We start from the raw sequence: 20578 nt of genomic DNA, 5'->3' as shown, positions 1-20578 counted from the left end.
ATATCTTAAAGACCCATGATAGCTTGCCTACCACATTTTTGTTTAAACTTCACAGGGAAGAGATTTCTCCAGTTGACTTCTTCAACAATGCTTGATTTGATATACCTAATAGTCATATACTCCCACCTACAATCAAAGTTTTGGAAGTACTTCCTCTTAGTTTTTGGCTCTCTAGATATTTTTCAGTCATAAAGTGACATTTATTAGTCCCAAAGGTTAGCTTTGCTTTTATCATAGTTTCCAAGGAATTTCTTCTGTTTACCTAGAGTTTTTGCTCTCCTGCTTGAGCACTGCTTGCCCTGTGCTTTTCCTGGAAATTAATCTTTAGCTTCTTTATTATTGCAATCCTTTTGAGTGATATATCATTATCAGTGGCTACTTCCTAAAGTTCCTGTTTGCTTGACTGCTGCTATTTGAAAGAGTTTTGAGCACTGGAAACTGCTCTAGTCTTCTGGAGCTGAAATAATATAAATTGAGTAAATAAATAGAACTGCATATTTTGTCTGAGTGAATACTACTTTCACTGCTTTTCAGCTAATTTACAATGTTGTCATAACATTTTCAGTTTTAATTCATGGGAAGCTTGTTGCCATATGATACATTTATTATATTGTTTCATTGGTTAGATTCATACCTTTCATCAAAGAATCTTCTCCCACAGCAGTTTTGATTTCTTTTTCAAATAATTTTTATAAAGTTACAAATAAAAACTAATTCAAGCTACCAAAAATAAAAATACAAAAAAAAGAAAGAAAAGAAAGTTCCCTCTTCATTCCAGCAAGGAAAAGCAATTTAAAAAGCTTATCACCATCTCTAAATACAACATAAACTTATTTCTCGCATAACTCATAACTAAAAAACGAAAGTCCTCATCAATCATTCTTTATCAGCAAGGACCGGTAAGGGAAAACAGATGTACCTAATTGTATTCCTTCTTTGAATTTTTAAGAATCTTATTTCTTAACCCCTTCAAAGATAACAATACTTTTGTGAAGTGGGTTGAACTAAGAGAACATGACTGCCCCAAAGCACTAATGTTCTTTCGTGTTGAGGATAGAATCCCAGTCTAGCACCTTAATCAGTCTAGCACACTGAAAAGACACAACAGTGAAAAACCCACTAGTTATGTCTCTTAAATATGATGAAATAACATGGGAAGCTTCTGATTCCACTTGGATACAGATTAAATCCAGTATCATTTAGTAATTGTGCAATACCTTTCCTGGCAGTTCCAAAAAGAAGCGAGATGATGAATCTATTTTAGTCCAAATTTTACATCAATTTTTGTCAGTCCGTTGGCAAATACTGTATTTTAAAGCTGAGTCACATACTTTCAATTGATTTTGATATACACTTATTTTATGTCCTGCTTTAGAAATAGGATATGCATTGATTTTTTTTTTTCTAATTGACATCATCTTAGAAAGTTCATGACTACTCCAAAGCAAGCTAACCTTGGACCCCTAGTTATACTTTAGGGAGACAGGATATTTATAGTCAGTTTTCAGATTTCCACTTGATGACTTAAGAACATTTACAACATGATGGACAGAAATATTTGATAAATATTGAGGTGGGCAATCTGCAACTCATAGTTTCCAAATGAAAATCTCTGGAATACAGTGTTATAATTTCATACCAGTTAGAAATGAAAGGAATGAGACATGTACACTAAACTAAACTAAACAAAAACACACAAACAAATATATAGTATATATAGTTTAGTTTAATATATATAATGACAACATTGTTGAAAAGCATTATCTTGCCTTTTTACTATAAATTCCTTCATTACTCTAGAGTTTAAGCAGTAATGTCCTTTAAAAGATAAAGTGGTACTTAATTCATTCCTCTAATTAAAATATTTCTGTTCTAGACAAATAGATAGAACATTGCTGAAGTAAGCAGTTTGCTGTTTTGACTTCTTTCTCAGATTTCTAGGTAATGTAATTAAGTTTCCATGCTTTTATAGTTGATACAAGATGCTTGGAGAGAGAAAAAATAAAATCCATTAAAAAGTTCAGTTTTTAATCTGTAACATATCATTGGAGAAGATGAATGCTGATACAAACATGCTTGAATCACTGCTGTTTACTTAGTTGAAAGAATCAGTATTACAGACAATGGCAAGCCTTAATGAGTTTCAAGAAGCAATTCTAATCAATATATTTCACAGGATATCCACAGCTAAGCTTTTTCCTAGAGATTTTAAAAATGGCATTGTTATATTATGCCACTAATGAGTCTTTTATTCAAATTCAAATAAAGTAAGCAGTAACCTGGTTTGTTCTTTATGTTAAAAGAATATGAAAAAAAAAGAAAGAAAGAAAAATCATGCCATTTGAAGGACCTGGTAAAAAAATAAAGTAAATTGGGTCATTGTTTTGCTTTTGTTGAAAATATCTGTAAAATGTTCATGTATTCTATTCACAGTGTAAGATTCCATCTAGTAGTATTATAATCTTATAAATTACAATAATAATTATTTACTTAAGCATTAAGTATTAATTTACTTAAACCTTTGTACAGTTTCCCATAAAACCTCTTGTAGCAATTTACAATCATATTTGAAAACAATAAAACAGTTACTCTCAGACACATGTATTAAAAGAAAATGGGAAAATATTTATTTCTACCCTCACACACAAAGGCCTTTATGAAAAAAGTGATTTAATAGTACGTATGTCTTGACTGTTAGGATTGAGGATTTCCAAATGCAGCAATCACCATTTGGAAAACCCATCAGTAAGTGACTGCATGATGGTATTCCCAACTTATGACACTCAAAGCAAGACCTCTCTGTACAATGTTCATGCCCTTTATAACAGGGAAGGCACTCTATTAGGCATACCAATCTTATACATCTGCATAACAGATTATGATTTCTTTGATATTTGACACATTCAGTGGAGTCATGGAACCTGTGTGATTTGCCATAGTGGTGAATATCTATAGTTCGGGTGTAGGATGATGGTGAAGGTTTGTTCTCTGAACTTTCACCCTCAACCTGTGTGATGCACAAAGGAGTTCAACCCAGATATCTATGATCACACGGGCTACAATTGGCAAAAAGTGCATTGTGTTCTTCAACAATTTGAAATAGCTACTTGGTGTCTGTGTTTTTCTGAGTTTGAACAGTAGACAGCCCCTCCTCCTCCTCCTTCATCTTCTTTTCCTCCTCCTCCTCCTCCTCCTCCTCCTCCCTCCTCCTCCTCCTCCTCCTCCTCCTCCTCCCTCCCTCCTCCTCCTCCTCCTCCTCCTCCTCCTCCTCCTCCTCCTCCTCCTCTTCCTCTTCCTCCTCCTCCTCTTCCTCCTCCTCTCTTCCTCCTCCCCTCCTTCCCCCTCTCTTCCTCCCCAAACTCCTATAATTGTAGGGATTATGATAGAGATCTATCCCAAGCTAACAATGAAATCCTGGCTTATAATAATTTTAATTGTTCATACTTCAAAGTATGCTATGGACCAAATGGAAAAAAGAGATGGCACTAACTGAAGAAGTAGTGTAGATAAGAAAGTCTCACAAAATGCTAAATAAAAAAACTTGATCTACATGTTGCACAGATTCCTATGATGAAATGGATGCCTAAGAGATGTTGAAGTCCAGTCAGCTTCATAGTTTAGTTAGAACTTTAGCTGAGATTTTTCTGCTTCTGCATCAAGTCTATAAAATCAGCCTTCCCAGCCGAGTGCACTTTAAAATAACGTCAATCAATCATTCAGAAAACTGAGTATGCAATATGAGTGAGTAATATGCAGAAGAGAAATAATTGAACTAAGTATTGCGAGTTGAAACCTAGCTAAGCAGGTTATCTCAAGGAGCACCTTTTCCTGTATGTATCTACGTAGACCTTAAGGTCATCTAATGGGGCTCTCCTCCAGGTCCCCCACCAAAGGAGACAAGGTAAGGCTATACAAGGGAGAGAGCCTTTCTATCTGTTTAGGTCTTTAAAAGTCAAACCAGCATTTTGAATTGGATTTGGAAATAGACTATCAGCCACTATAAATGACAAAGAATAAGGAAGATGCAGAGAATAAGGAAGATGACCTTGATTTTTCCATAACTAAAGGGATGATGAGTGAAGTATAAGTGCACAATAGACAGATCATATTCAGAAAAGGCTTAGATACTTTCCTATTTCATAGGAATATAAGAAAGGTAAAGAGAATGCAGCACAACCAGACAATATTCTGTTATTACAGCAACCCCAAACACAGAACTGCTCCTTTAGAATCATTGAAAGTCAGGCAGGCACCACTCAGCTGGACCAATATACTATCCACAAACAGTATTTCCATCTTATCTAAATTAATTCTCAGCTTATTGACCTTCATCCAGACCAGGGATGTCAAACTTGCAGCCCACGGGCCAAATACGTCACGTGCTGGCCTCGCCCCCACCCAGTTTAGCGAAGGGGGAAAGTCCTGATAGATCATGTGATGATGCCACAATAACACGAGTTTTGACACTCCTGCTTCAGACCCTTCCCCAGTTGAAGCATTGACTTAGGATACTAACACCTCACCTGTGTTAGATGAAAAGGAGATACAGAGCTAGGTATCATTCTTCTATTGGTGGCATCTGAACCCACTTCCGAATAACCTCTCTAGCAGTTTTATAAAGGTGTTAAACAGCAGAGGGAGTAAAATGGAGCCCTGAGGAACTCCCACGAGGCAGAATAATAATCTGCCAGCACTACCTTTTGGAACTGGTCACCCAAGTAGGGATTGAAGCATTATAGTGCATTGTACCCCCATATCCCAACTCTGATAGTCTGCCCAGTAGTATGCTATAGAAATCTGTTGAGAGTTCCAGAAAGACTAACAGGATGGTACCTCCATTTTTCTTCTGGGCCTCGTCATCCTCACACAACAACCAAGATTGTTTCTGTTCGTAAGCAGTCCTGAAACCAAATGGAAATGGATCTTGATAATCAATTTCATCCAAGAACAAATGTTTTCCATAATTCACTGTTGTACCAGCCAGATTTAGAGGCATGTATGAGAAGTTTTAAATTTCCAATTTGTCAAGTGGATCCCACCTTATTCTCCCTTGAGCTGTTCAGAGCATCCAGTAGTGCTTCAGTCTCTGCATGTCTAGGCTGGGCTTACCATCTAATTCTAATTTGAAATATAAAGCAAAACGTTATGTTAGTCATTCAAATAATAATATTTCTGTTGTATAAAAATGACTTGTCTGAGGATTTTCTTTTCATTTGTTAAATGTATAAATATTAAGTTATTTTCTTTTATAAAATTTTACATTTATAAACTGTCAACTTTTTGGCAGCTTAGGAGCACATACTATCCAGCACCAAAATTCATTTGACAGTTAAGCAAACTGGTTACACTTTTATTTAGTGTAAATAAATAGCAGTATTTCCCAAAATAGTCGTGCAGTTTTGTTTTTGAAATTATATGAATATTTACTGAGATGGAGATGACAATCTATGGCATTGCAATGCTAGGATTTTTTAAGAAATGTATTCCCCTTTCCTGCAAGTAGCAGTTTTAAACTTATTTTGGGAATGAACGAAGAGTTTATTATATCATAGTAGACCAGCATAAACTTATTTTCATTTTGTGAGCTATCAGAACCTTTTACATTTTTCCTTTTTAAAAAACATTTTATGTTCTTTATGTAGAGCAAGTGCTTGATGTGTCATGCACTGGCCACGCCCACCCCCAGTTTAGCAAAAGGGAAAAAGTTGTAATACATCACATTACAATGTGTCATCGCGAGTTTAACACCCTGATGTATCAACAGGAGTCATTACAGACCGCAACTCTTTTCTAGCATTTCTATTTTTTATTCTGTACCCCATTTTGAACATAATGATTTATTTCCTTTCTTATGGTAAGGCTAGATTCTCATATAGATATAACTTTCTTTTAATTACTAAAATGGGATATTTTTCTGCAGAAGAGAGGAGGCAGTGAGGTGGATATGCTGGTCCCACTGATTTTATGCTTCTTAATATCAGTTTCACAGTACATGTGTTGTTTGCTTATCTCATTACCTGGAAATCATTGGTCCAGTGGTAGAACTGAATCCATAGAATCCGTTGCACTTTCTTGCCATGAACAAAATGCCAATTAAAGGAATTGTTTTAGTTTCATCTTTCAGTCTTTCATATCTATACAATGGACTTGATATGTTAGTATTCTCAACTTATGACACTTCATTTACTGACTGTTCAAAGTTACGATGATGCTGAAAAAGTGATTTACAATCAGCAATCAGATCATACTAGGAAACAGTCAATATAAATCGTAAGGATACAAGCGACAAAGTTACAGTCCTACAATCACAAGTGGGAAGGGATGGGTGATAAGGAGTGATGAGAAGGTTAATAATAATAGTAGTGCAGACTTTGGACAGTGTTGAGGGAATTGTTTAGCAGAGTACATATTTAAGGAAATCAAACAATGAAAAATAAAATGGAAAAAGTTGAAATAATGGCAGAAGTATAAGATTAACAAATGTCCAAAATGTTACTTGACCAAGAAAACACCAAGACCTAACATTATGTGTTGGATCTGAGTGAGAGGACATATGGCCTACTGTACGATTCCAGGTAAACTACTATCTAACTACTGGTGGAGTTGTTGAGATACTAAGATAAGAGTGCTTTATATGTTCTTGAGCAGTTATGATGAAGAATGTTGTGTAGAATTACTGTCTATATAGAAAAATTAACACTTTTGAAACATTCTTCTTTATTTCAAGTGAAATATGAGTAAAGGATATAGAAAATAAAATAAATACAAGTTTAGAAATACAAAACACAGTGTTTGTGTAGCCATTAGCCAGCAAATCAGGAGAGATTTATTGGTGCAGAAAATTATTACCTACCATCTGCCTCATCCATTGTGTTTCCCATCATGAGCTGCTTTTGTCTTTAATATTTAAAAATAGTTTTAAAGCACTTTTTTGTGTTAAACTTTGATTGGAGGTCTGGGTAAATATCTAAGGAAAGCTCAACATGATTAACAGTTAAATTAATGTGAAATGTTAAGTCTATGCTTAAATACCACCATAATGGATGAGTTCAGCACACCTTCCAATGTTTTGTTTTAATGGCATTTACTAATTGACAGAGGACATTTGGCAGAGATGGAAATATCACTTTTTTCAGATGTTCTTCAAAAAAGATAATAAAATTATTTTTTTCCTAGCCATTTATTTTGTTCTGACTTTCAAAGAAACAGGTAAAAATGGGAATGAGTCCTTTTGTTTTTTGTAATCACGCATATATATAGTGTGAAAAAATGTTATTTTTACATGTTCTATGAAGATTAAATTAACCCTTACAGGAAATTACAGAACTACAGTAACAGTTTGTACAGATAACACTATATTGTGTGCACTAATTTGTTGCCCATCTTTTTGTCTTTCACAGAATGTGGAGAAAATATTTGTGGAATTCAATCATAAAGAACTGTTTGAGTTCTATAACAAGGTCTGTATTGGTGTTTTAATATTTTTTTTCAGCGTTTGATAACATTTCCTTTGCTTTAGTAAGACTTTATTTAATCAACTCAATAGTTCTGAGTTGTTCTTGCTTGTAAACACATAATGCCTTCCTCCCCAAAGCAAAGCTCTTCTGAATTATATCTTGTATACACAAGGTTTACATTTACTGTTTCAAATGGCTTTGAACAAAGTGGGGTTTGCTATAACTTGAACCAGCAAGTTCTAACAAGAACCAAAAGGACAAGAAATTCTGAAAAACTTAAATCAGTAAAACATATTTACTGTATTTTCCGGACTATAAGCCGCTACTTTTTTCCCACGCTTTGAACCCTGCGTCTTGTACAACAATGCGGCTTATCTATAGATTTTTCTTTGCTAACTGCCATCAGGGGGCGCAAAAACGTGACAGACGCAAGAGGTCAATGCAAAGAAGAAGACGCTAGCAGTAGTTTTTGGCGCGCTTGACGCAAGCAGCATGACACGCATGAACGCAAAATATTTTTCACACCCTCATCATGGAAAGTACACGAAGAAAAGCATATGATGCAGCTTTTAAGTTGAAAGCAATCGATCTGTCTATCCAGGAAGGAAATAGAGCTGCTACACGTAAACTTGGCATTAATGAATCAATGGTGAGACATTGGAGACATCTGGCCGCATGCGAAGAGCATTGTTCTCTTCCTGTGTAAATATCTCATTTCACAACGTATATATCTGCGGCTTATAGTCTGGTGCGGCTAATAAATGTAAGAATATTTTTTTCTTTTAAAATTTAGTGGGTGCAGCTTATATTCCGATGCGCTCTATAGTCCAGAAAATACGGTATTTACATTATGCCAGTGATGAATTCACTCAGTCATATCCATAGGTTTCCAGATTGCAAACATGTCTATACATTATAAATGGTCATTGGACATTTTTTAAAAAGTTGACTTTAATAATGGGATTTTTTTTTGCTTTATTAATTGGGAATTATCTCATCAATGTGTGGTTATATTCAATTTGCATATTTTTTACTATTTCTCTTCCATTTTTATGTTCCTAAATACCATTTTTGTTTTATTTTGATCAAATAGTTGGAAACAATACAAATGCAACTGGATTCACTGACGTGATACTATGTGAAGACTAATCTCTCCATCAGATTCCAATTGTTTTATACTGAAGATAGAAGGCTAAATATATTTGCTGAAATATTCAATGGATTGCTGTCAATAAATGATTTAAATTTCTTTGATCATTCACATTAGGTAAATGAAATAATTGTTAAGAAAGTTTTGGTTAAACTTGACTACATCGTATTCAACTTTAAGTGAAGTAATGTATGACATTATTGTGCAGACATTTGAATTATGAAGTCTGCAGTTTTTGTTTTGTATTTGCATTATGGATGGCAGTTTATGTAATAATATAGCATAATAAACCGCATATAATCATTATCCAAAGTACGCTTAAACAGTAGAAAAAGATAATTAAATTGCTAAAACGTTGGCTCCAATACTGATATCTTGTCCATAAAAATAACAGTACAGATATTTTCACTTTGGACTATTTTAGTTTATTACTTAATGCTTTTGTATTTGCTGCCAGATTTTCCAACTATGACAAATAGCAAAGTCTGCTTGTTTTTGAATGCTTCAGCGATTGCTAAAACACTTTAAAGGACAATTGCCCTCTCACACATAAAAAAAAAAAAAAGAATAATGAGAATTTATTAACAAATTTAGCTGTTTATTTGATGAACATTTTACCACCAAGATTTGATTTTATAGATTCCCAGCTTGAAAGAAATTAAAATAATTAAAAGGCCCTTTTTAGTAAATCCAAAACAGTGAGGACGAGGTCCAGTGCTGCAACGATGGCGCAACTATTGTTAATGTGCTTTTTAGGTAAGAAGCCGCTGAGTTATAATGCACACATTACATTACTAATTGGAAAAGGTAACTAACAATGGGTAATATTTTGCATCTTCCAGCTTTCCCTAGGTTTCTCATTTTCATTCAAAAAGTAGCTGCTGGGTGCACAAATGAGTGCATTTAACAGTGCCAATTAAAAGTCCTGGCAGAAGGTTTAAAGTTTCTGCCAAGTGGCCTTGGTGTAATAACCAGTTGCCATTACTACATCTGGTATATCATACTTAAGAGTAGATCGAGCAAGTTTTAGAAATAATATGGAAATGTATCGAGCCTCAGGTGAACATAGCAGCATCTTTCTGATATTCATTAGGGGACCCCACTTTTTCCCCAAGAATTCATGCATCCCTTAACTGGATCAGTAAAAGGAAAATGCTTTTTTTATTTTATCCACAAACTCAAGTAGTTTATTATGGTGGTGCAGTTTACTAGGAGAGATGCTTAATTGTACAATGCCAGAAACAAAATGCCATTCCAGTATAAAGTGGGCCTAACAGAAAGATTAACTTCACCTCTTTGATACAAAATGTAGGAGTTTTGCTATGATGTGGAGGAACCTCCTTCCAAATCAGTGACAGAGTGATGTGAACAAATACAGAGTGCTTTGTACTAGGAATTGAAGGCTCTTCAATTCAAGGAGTTTTGGCACACACACAAGTGGACAATCAAAGCCAATGGAGAAGGTTCCCAGCTGCAGTGACCAGGCTTCTAGCACAAGGACAAAGAGTTGTCATAAAAGCTAAGAAGTATTTTTTTCCTCTTCAGAGCAGTGAGCAATTTTCTTCCTGTCCTCTCTCTAGCTATCACATTAGATGGAGGAGCCCAGTGGAGAAAGAGTAGCAATACAGAGAAACTATGTAGATTTCAGAGTGAGATCTCTATCTTTGTTTTAAAGTTTACAATCATTACAGTAGTGAAGGATAGGCAAATTGAGGAAGCAGATTTCTTAATTGTACCTTCGGGCAGGCCTCCTTCCTCTCTTGACAAAGGATTCATAAGGGCCTCAGGCCAAGGCTTGAAACAGTTCTGATCATACATCCAGGTACCTTCCAAACAGGGCTTTCCAGACAGATACTAACTGATGGACTACGGTGGGTGATTTCTGCAAGAGAGATCTTCTAGCTGTCTCCAACTCTACAATGAGGTTATAAGTGGTCATATAAGTGAATCTCCTGCTTCCTGTTATTGATATGGTGAATGGAGAATTATGGATCGTGGACTGAAGAGGGAGCCTAAGAACGTGGACACAAAATGAGGTCTCCCACACTAAGAGAATGAAGTAGCAACCTCTTCACCACCAGTGTCTTAGGTGTGTGTATATATAAGATGATATGGGAAGATCATAAAAGAAGCAGCACAAAACTGGGCAGAAGTGGCTGTATTGATACTTGAGTGAGCAGTACTTCCCTAATGGCATTGCTATGACTGACATAGCTTGTAGATAATTTAGCCATTTATACAAAACTGGAATGGACTTTGGGACATAAATGCCTTTGGTTCTATTAATGGATATGAGTGCAAATGAATTAACCCCAAATTTTTATTTTTCTTTGCAAGTTTATTCTATAAACATAGTCAGTGTAAAGCAGCGTACGGTAACTGAAATAGGTTTTACATTCTAAAACCTTTAAAGGCTGTATTTATAAGAGAAAAGTGTAATATCAGATTTTTAAATGACTTAGAAATTATGATTCAGAGAGAAATTAGTTTGCAATGTTAAAGTCAAGCCATTATTGATTGGGCATATTAACACATACTTCTGCAACTTTCCTAGTTTGATTGAAAAATACTCACACATGCATTGCAGAAGGACTTTTTTCTTATATTAAAAATCAGTATAAATAATTATTTGTGCAAACTCTTAAACTCACTTCAAATTCACTCCAGTCAATTAGGAGTAACCTTCAGTTTTGCTCTACCTGTTTTGTAGACAATATGGATATATACAATCAATAAGCAAAATTAATTTTGAGGCACAGTTGAAAACAATCACAAAACATGCTGTTGATTCATCTAGTTTCACTTAGCTTGGAAACTACAATAAACTGATAAATTTATCAGATTATTCAAGTTATACAATTCTCTACCTTTCCAAATTGTTCATATATATAATTTCCAAGTAGCCAGGATTAAAGTCAGTTCATGTACATTTAGGCTAATATACTTTTAAGAGTATTGCAACTCAAGACACTAAATCAGGTTAACGTGGTTGATAATTGTTTTTTTTAACGGATGTATGGATCTTCAAATAACTTGTAAATATTTTAGATGATTAGGATTGGGAAAAATAAATATTTTCATATTCTCGCATACTTCAGCAGAATGTACAGCTTTGACTACAATGTTACCCTCCCTCCTTCCTTCTTGCTTGCTTGCTTGCCATCTATTTATTTATTGTCTCTCACCTTTATTGTTTTTTATAAATAACTCAAAAGTGAACAGACTTACTATTCCTTCCTCCTATTTTCCCTAGAATAACAACCTTGTGAGGTGGGTTGGGCTGAGAGAGTGACTGGCCCATGGTCACCCAGCTGGCTTTCATGCCTAAGGCAGGCCTGAAACTCAAGAGTCTCCTGGTTTATAGCCTGGTGTCTTAACTACTAGATCAGTGGTTCACCTTTTCTACACCATGGACCTCCCTTTAAATACCTTGTGTGGCCACTGGCCATGGCCACAAACCCCCCCCCCAGACTTAACTCAAGATTTAAATCATAACATTACGAGCTTTCAGTGGACCCACTGTGACAGTCACCCATTGTGACTATCACAATGACACTGTGATAGTCATTTCCCCCAGCGGTCCCCCAGTTGAGAATCACTGCACTAGACTAGTAAAAAAACATTAGACATGATGTTCATGCAGAACACATTGCATTCACTTCCAGTAGCTAGCAAACAAGTTCTACTTAGAGGATGTTGAAGATCTGAAATACAGCACTTTCTGCTTTTCATCTTATTAATTTTCCAGGTTGTTTTTGTTTTATGTTGCTCATTAACAAATGAAATTTGGTTTGTTTGTTGGTCTGAAACCGTGGAGGGCTGCTTCCAGGGTAAGAAAAACTGGATTTGCTGGCCAAGAATTTGCTCATGTTCTTTAGCAAGATATAAATCTCTGCAAACCAAATGAAACAACATAATTCTGTACAGAAATGCTAATGGTAAAAGCACAGCTATAATTTTAAGGCACTAAATGCCAGTTTTCTTTAAGCAAGACTAAAATGGAATAAATACAATAGATAATTGTATTCTATAGTTATGTAGAATTTATGAAATGACTAAAGCAAAAATGCCCAGGCTTAAAAATATGAATTATTTCCAGCATTTGGAAATTACATTTATGCTGTAAGATGTCTTCTCAAAAAGGGCAGTGGAAGCATTTCTGCATTAAACAGGCCTGAATATATATAAAATCTTAAGATTAGATACTTTATTTTTTAATATTTGCTAAGCTAGATAGATATAACTTATCATCAAAACTAAAATGGTATAATTTGTACTCATTGAACACATTACAGGATTCTTCTTCATGATGTTAAATATATGTACCTGAGAACTGAAGAAATTCTGTTATTTTAAACATTTGGAATTTATCTGAAATATTCACTCAAAGTGTTTTATCATTATTCCACTATTAATGTGGTAAGTCTGAGAAAAAATGGAATATTTTTTTCAGGAGTTTTATTTAAGCAGACTTCTAAAAGCATAAGAAATGGACTTTTAAACAGATGACTAGGCATAAATGTTTTTAGCCTGAGTGGATTGCAAAAGAAGAACTTTCTATCTGCTGGAAGGCCACATTAGATTTCGACCTACATTTTTACAGAGATCACTTAATTATTGCTCTTATTACTATCAGCTTGACTGGGGCAAACCTGGAGGATACTTGATTCACTCAGCAATTATTATATGGCTTTTTAAAAGCCTGCTTTTGATCCTTAGTTGTGATTAAAGCCTTTTTACCACCACCACCTCCTCCTCCTCCTCCTCCTCCTCCTCCCTCTCTATTGCAAGCTATACATACTAAAAATAAAAAGTGCTAATTGTGTGATCTGCAAAGGGGAAGACAGGCTTGGATTATGTTGATAGTCATAGTCCAGTTCCACTGATCTGTGTATCCACTAGCTATCTGTGCTGGAAAAGAAGATCCTGTTCATGCATATTGAAAACCTTCCAAAGCAGATCAAATTGGAAGGATTCCCTCAGTATAGTAGCAGGAGACAACAAATTAAGTCTCTTACCAATCCCCACCCCATTATACATACATTGGAATCCCTTGCTTATTGTGCTTCTGTTAGGTTCCATTTTTGTAAATTGTGCATTGTCTACTTTGGCCACGGTATACCATTTGTCAGTGAAATTTCTAGAATTTGTCAACATTCTCAGTTATCTGGGTGACATGCCAGCAGTATCTTCTAAATGGAACAAGGAAATTTACATTGTGTCAGAATGTTGCATTAATTCAATTAAAAGGTTAACATTTTTATTACTTTGTATTTTCCAGCTGTAAATTCTGTCTATAATTATATTAGTAAGGAAGCAATCAGCATAAGATCAGAGCTTGCATAAAGCAGGTATCTCTGTTGCATAGTTATTTAGACAATTAACGTCAGTTACTGCAATTAATTTTGCAAAGTGAAACTTTTTCAGTGTTTTTCATTAAATTGTTATTTGATAACAGTGTTCTTCAGACTTGAATTGTAACTCTTAAGCAATGCATAAAAAACTCAAAAGGGATTAAATGCTGGGGATTTTCCCCAGGTGCACACACCTATGAGAAGTCTAACAATTCAAAATACATATTTCTATTTAATAACGTTTCTGGGCCAATTTTAAAACTGATTGGGTTTTTTCCTCTTTTTTGGACATTCCCCCCCCCCCAATTGTTTGTGTTGTTACATACTCTAATTTTCAAGTTCAACTAAATGGGCCCTTTTCTCCAGCAGCGAAACATTTAAATCTTTTTATTGGATTATAGCCACTGGTGGCACTTAGCTTTTTGCTCTGTTTATTTCTCTGTATTGTTATCTCCAATAATGCGTAGCTGCAGATGTTTATTAACTGAGGAACATCTTTTGTGCTTAAATTCTTCTCAACCAAAAAACTAACATAAAATCCTCGAGCAAAACTTCATCACTTTCAGCCTAGTTTATTTAAGAGGAGAGTGATCTGAATAAAACAGTAGGTCCCCATATATGTCACCCTGAGTTCCTTTGGGAAAATGCAAGATACGGGAATGGCAGGTAAAGGACACATGCAGCTATATATGATGCTTCAATAGAGGATTCAGTAATGAAAGAACATTTTGGAATAAGATTTCCTGTTTTGATGATCATGAGAACTAAGGTAACGGCTTAGGATAATGAAGCATGAAATGCTGGTATATTGTATCTTGGGCCTTGTAGGCTGCTTTGCTTGCAGTTCTTTTTCTGTGATCTGCTGCCTATGGAATTGAAACTAAGCATGAATTAGAATTTTGCCAATTGGGTGATGAGATTTGTGATTTATTAAATTCTGCTTAATGTGGAATAAAACTTCATGGAGAGACGTTCATTGGGAGTGTTGAGAAATATAATCAGCAGGAAGAAAAAAATCCTAGTGAGCAAATCAATCAATCAAACAACAAAAGTTTGCATCCATTGTAAGCTTTGCATTAAAATTGTGGCCTCTGTTGGTTTTAAAACTCTCTCTCTTCCTCCCTCCCTCCCTCCTTTTTCTTCTAGCAGGAAGAAAATTTATTTAAAATGCTATTATTAACAATAACAATAGAAACATAGAATATGTTGAATTCAGTGAAATCATTTTTGAAAAATATAAATCAAACTATATCAAATATTACGGTACTCTTAAGGTAGATCTGTAAGTTGAAAGGTAAGTATGAAAAACAGATTTCCTATTTCAAATTGTTGATTCATAGACAATTTATAGATATCTGTCTAGGCTACCTTGAAGTTTCTTTCCATGGACGTTGAATTTTAATATGAGATGTTATAACAGATATATTAAAATTAATTTAATTAAGCAAACTAATAGTTATGCAAATGTTTTAACACATTTTATGCTCAATTTTATTTTCAAAATGGAATAGATACTTGATAGATCTTATCTATGTGTGCCTTATCTCTAGTTGTCATTGTTATGGATCTGTGGATTGATCAGACAAGGTTGGCACTGCAAATATTTTCTTATGAACCGGATTGCATTTTTCTGTCTTTATTTATTATAGATAATTGTAGTTATGAGATTGAGTATTTCAACTAGGTAGTTAGGCAGGTTGCATTCAACAAGTGTATATAAATAGAACTTCACTTCTCCCTCCCTCTTCTGGCTTCTGCTTGATTTATGGTATGACTGCTCTACAATTCTGTAATTAACTATTTCCCTGACTCAAATAGTATAGCTTCTTAGCATGTAGCTATTGCTAAACTTTTCAAAGAGTTAATAAAGGACTTCAGTTAAAACTTAGCTGTCATTTTCTGAAAGTTGATGCAACCTTATTTTGGTGTCTTCAGTTCCTTTAGATTCCTATGCAGATCCATGATAGACACATCCTATTCAAAAAGGTTTTCCTTCTCTTTGCTGATCTTGAATAATCTCAGAATCTCTTTGGCCATCTGAAATTATCTACTTCCATCTTTGTTTGTTAGCTTTTTTCTTCTGTTTCTCTTGAAATGTAATGGTCTAATGCCCATGATATTGTGTTGGGGGTTAGGCTCACCTCATAAGGTATTGCATGTATCTGAAAAATCTTATCCTATATGTCCTTTTCTTAGCTATTTTTTTCAGCTTCATGTTTTTACTGTAACCGGTTTTTCTGGGAAATCACATGGCAATATAGCCAATGTTGCGCACTTTTACCATTTTGCTATAGACATATCATTTTCAAATGATTTATCTTTTTTGGGACATTGCCATTTTACATATATCATATTTTTAAATAGTTATATTCAAAGACTAATGGGACAATCTTTTGTGGAAACTATAGAATATATTAATCTGAGGTAAAGATTCATTATGCTGAAGGCCATTTAGTCCTTGCTAACTACACGAAAGATTGTAGACTGAGATGTGTAAAAATTGTGGGACATATAAGTTTATTCAGTTCCACAAGTTTTCTAACAGATTAATCATACAGTACTTTACAACAAAGGATTAGTTTTTCAAAAACTTTGTAGGTGAAACAAAAGCATGCATAATGGTTATGTTTTTTTTACAAATGATTTTAGTGTGCACACTGGAACCATAGTAATAATTTTAATATGCATACTGAGAATTAAATATATATTAAATATCATGTTCATATCTCTTGATCTCTTCACAACATGGAAGCATTTACTGAAAATTATCCAGTGAGCAAAGCTCTAGATAGCACAGTTTTGTCTCAGTTTCAAATATTAGATGATACTTATTTCTATACAAGCACATTATTCCTTCATAATTATTAATTTGTGATTCTATATTCACATATAGCAGTGGCCTATAGGCTGCTTGCAATTCTCTGGTCCCAATTCCATTCCCCACCCCCACCTCTAAATGTTGGTGGGAAGTCCATTATATTGACAGGATGATTTATATATATAAATGAAAGCAAAACTGAAAATAGATGCTATGCCTTATTACACCCAGTTAAATAATTTTGAGCTTTAAACGTTTGAGATGTGTTAATCTTGAGAGAGATGAAATTTTCTACTGATGTTTCTCCTAACATCAATAGCTCTGTCATCAAAACCATGACCTCCTTATGTACTCTCTCACTAAGGGATACTGCCTTTAATGCACCTGTAACAACTGAACCACAAGATTAAATTTTTCCACTTTCACTAAAGTTTTCAAAAGTCTGTAAAACATGAAAAAGCAATGAAGGTTTGGGAATGTTGTCATCAAGATTAAGCTATCATAAGTGAAATGCTGCTTAAAATACCCTAATCATCTATAAATTTTAATGGTTTCAAGGGGGAAAACATTATTTCTGAGTGAAATCTTCTGCACAAGATTGCCATTTATAGAGTTTCTTGGGAAAAGGGCAGGCAGAGCAATAATACCACTCTTATAAGCTGCTGAATAATATCCTTCAGTAGTGGAACTGACCATGTCCCCACTTTCCTGAATTTCTGAAAACAATTTCCTCTGCCTATAATATAGTGGATAAAATCCAGTGAAAGTTTTGCATCGCCCACCTCTTGAACTGAATGGGCCTTTCAGAAAAACAGCATTAATTTTGCTCGGTTGCATGAGAAAATTGCTCAGTGGATTCAGCTCCATATTAATCTCTTATTTGTCTCCCGAGATCCCTGATTAAAGGACTTGCCAGTTTTCTTAAGCGCTTTCCCCCCTCCGCCCCACTTTTCCGCCCTGTTAGCGGGCTAGTTTGTTTAGCACTTCTTGAACTGACAAAGTGTTTCATTTTCTTTCTAACACTTCACTTCAGTAGTCTGTAAAATGCATCTGGGAAAAGAGCCTTGTCTTATCCATCAGCGTTATTTCGAATAAGATTTTTTAAAAATTAAATATCAATACTGTTTAAAGGAAAGCTACAAGGGAGAAATTGTCAGATTGTACACACACATTCCCTGAATGTGTTACTGAGAGGTGAAGAGTCATGTAGTTAATAACATTTTTTTTTTTGTCTGACCTCTGGGTATAGCACATTGAATACAAACGGCACTGTATTCTGCTTTCCAAACATCCATATAAAGAACGAATGAGAGTCTGTGTTATCTTTTTTTCACACTTTATTTGAACAGCAACTCAACACATAAGGACCTTGTTTCTTACTTCGTTTGATACTTTAGTTCCTTGTTTTCAAAATGCACAATGTACCAAAATATGAATGTTTTTTTTTTAGCAGACCTATATTGTCACTGCAAAAAGCTTTATTCATTTGACTTTCTAAGTTGCCCTACATTTTCCTGTTTCAGGATATCTGAGAACAGGAAGTAGCTGTTCCATGTGAGAAATTCTGTCTAAGGAAGGATGGGCTCCTTAAATCTAGGAATAATGTATTCTTCACAACATAAACACGAGTGTATCAAATTCAATATGTCTAAGTGATAGAACTCTCTAAAAAAAAATCATACAATCATTCCTCCCCCCCCCCCACACACACTGTAAGTTAATTCTTCCTCCTGTTTAATTTGTACGTCCTGGTTTGGGAATTATTCAAGCTAGAGATGCTGCCATCTTTTCCTCCTCATGTTGTGGCTTCTTGGGCAGAATTGGAGCTAACTTCAGATTTATTGTGCTATCTGGATCAGGGGCAACTGCCATTTGGAATTTGTGGAATCCAGAATTTGAAACATATACTGTAGATTTCATGGGCTACTATGGGTGGTGATGCTGAGGGACTGCTACTTCAAAAAGGCTCTTTCACATTATTATTTTTAAAGGTGCCATTTGGAGCCATAAATGCTTCTGCGGCCTTTCAAAGGTCAATGGATAATATATTTCTTTAAAAGATTTTTGCAGCTTTTGGGAATGACTTTATTATATACAGCCAAACCTGGATGCGGGTGTAAAACAGGACTTGAATAAACTGCAGGAAGCTGGTTGACTATGAACTCATAATTTTTTTTTAGGTACTGGGCTGGGCTTAAAATATGGCATGGGCCAAGTTATCTATGGGACTGTTTCTCCCTAAGGACAGCTATCTGTTAGATCAAATAAAATGGGCATATTCCTAGTCCTTCCCCTTAAGCATCACCATCTCGTGGAATCTAGGAAGTGTGCTTTTTCCACTGGCAGCTGCTATCCTATGGAACTCCCTTCCCCTTGAAATATGTAGATCTCTACCCTCCTACCCTTCTAAAATGACCTAGAGTTTCCTTAGATAGATAGATGATAGAGTGAGGTGGGTGAGATAATGTAACAAAGGATTGCATGGGGAAGCTTAACTTTGGTGTCAGGTTTTTAATGTGTATAGTTTTAATAGATATATGTATTATTTTCTTTTATTATTGAAGTTGTTTTACTTGTTGATTGGAAACTACTCAGAGTTTGATATAAGATGGGGAGCTATATAAATGTTCTAAAACAAACAAACAAATAAATAATGCTATAAACTTCAAAATCCAGCTTTTGGAAATACAAAATGGTGACTTTTTGGGATTAAAATGATATCACAGACCAAAGATAAGCTTCTAGTTGTGAACTTTGTGTAATGAACTTTAGTGTGTATTTTTAAGGGAAAGTACCAAGCGGAATTCGGTTGATAAGAGTTATATGATATAAAATAGATATTAGAAACTGAACGTTATAATTGTATAATGTATAAATTAAATGTTAAATGAGATTTGAATGGATAACAACTATAAGATATAAATGTGATACACTCTATTTGGTAATCACAGGGTAAACCTTGCTTTTTAATGCCTGGAAGGCGAGGGAATTGTATTTTTTCTTTTCCCTTTCGGGACGATGATGGGAAAAGAATATATGAAATCGTAAGCAGGACAGACAAAAGTACAAATATAATGACTAGAAAGATATAGAAATTTAGAAAAAGATACGTAACTGAATTAGAAAGGAATGAGATAATCAGAAATAAGGTTAAGGAAAGTAAGGGAAGGGAAAATTATTGAGAAAATGATAAAATAGTGACAAGATATGAAATAGAATATAAAGATGAATATGTAATTGAGATTATGTCTGCATGGAAATGTGATAACCTGGAATCATGCTGCTCTCAAAAAAGATATTTTATTTGTATTACGTGTTGTGAAAATCCAAATAAAACTTTTACAAAAACAAAAAAACAAAAAACAAAATGGGCCACATGGGGACTCCTGGGAGGGGTGAGGTTGGGTGGGCAGGGCCAGCCAGGGGTAGAATTTACCAGTTCACCAAACCAGTAATTAAAAATGACAGAATTAGCTACTGGTTCACCAGCATCAGGGAGAACCAGTAGCAGCCCACCCCTGCTTGTTTGTACAAATAATTTTAAATCCAGAGGAAAAGGACTTTAACCTTAATATCAAAGACTGTTTTACAATAATATTTCTTCATTTACAATATCTCTCTAAGACTATAATGCAGACTTAACAGCTACCAAACCTGCAGGTGCCTTTAGCTTCTGGTAGAACATTCCATTGTAATTAAACAAAATGGCTGATTTATGCTGGTGACCTCTCAAGGCCCTATGGAGGAAGAAAAGGATTACACTTCTTCAAGATTAATTACCCTATTTGTTTTCTCAATG

The 20578-nt window shown here is 34.8% G+C and overlaps 1 protein-coding gene across 1 annotated transcript in view; it reads left to right on the top strand.

The window, feature by feature from the left end:
• The window catches only part of COMMD10 (COMM domain containing 10), a 62665-nt gene extending 53752 nt beyond the window's left edge, over positions 1–8913 (top strand). The window contains exons 6-7 of the mRNA XM_026673466.2: positions 7401–7460; positions 8551–8913. Of these exons, the coding sequence (XP_026529251.2) occupies positions 7401–7460; positions 8551–8589 (99 nt within the window). The 3' untranslated portion in view covers positions 8590–8913. The remainder of the gene's footprint in view (positions 1–7400; positions 7461–8550) is intronic.
• Positions 8914–20578: the final 11665 nt, after the last annotated feature.

Source organism: Notechis scutatus, chromosome 2 (genome assembly GCF_049901735.1).
Source record: "Notechis scutatus isolate UNSWTSFEM ecotype Mainland chromosome 2, rNotScu1.2, whole genome shotgun sequence".
Taxonomy (NCBI): Eukaryota; Metazoa; Chordata; class Lepidosauria; order Squamata; family Elapidae; genus Notechis; species Notechis scutatus.
The sequence above is the reverse complement of the archived record's forward strand: the minus strand, read 5'-3'. Positions and strand labels throughout refer to the sequence as shown.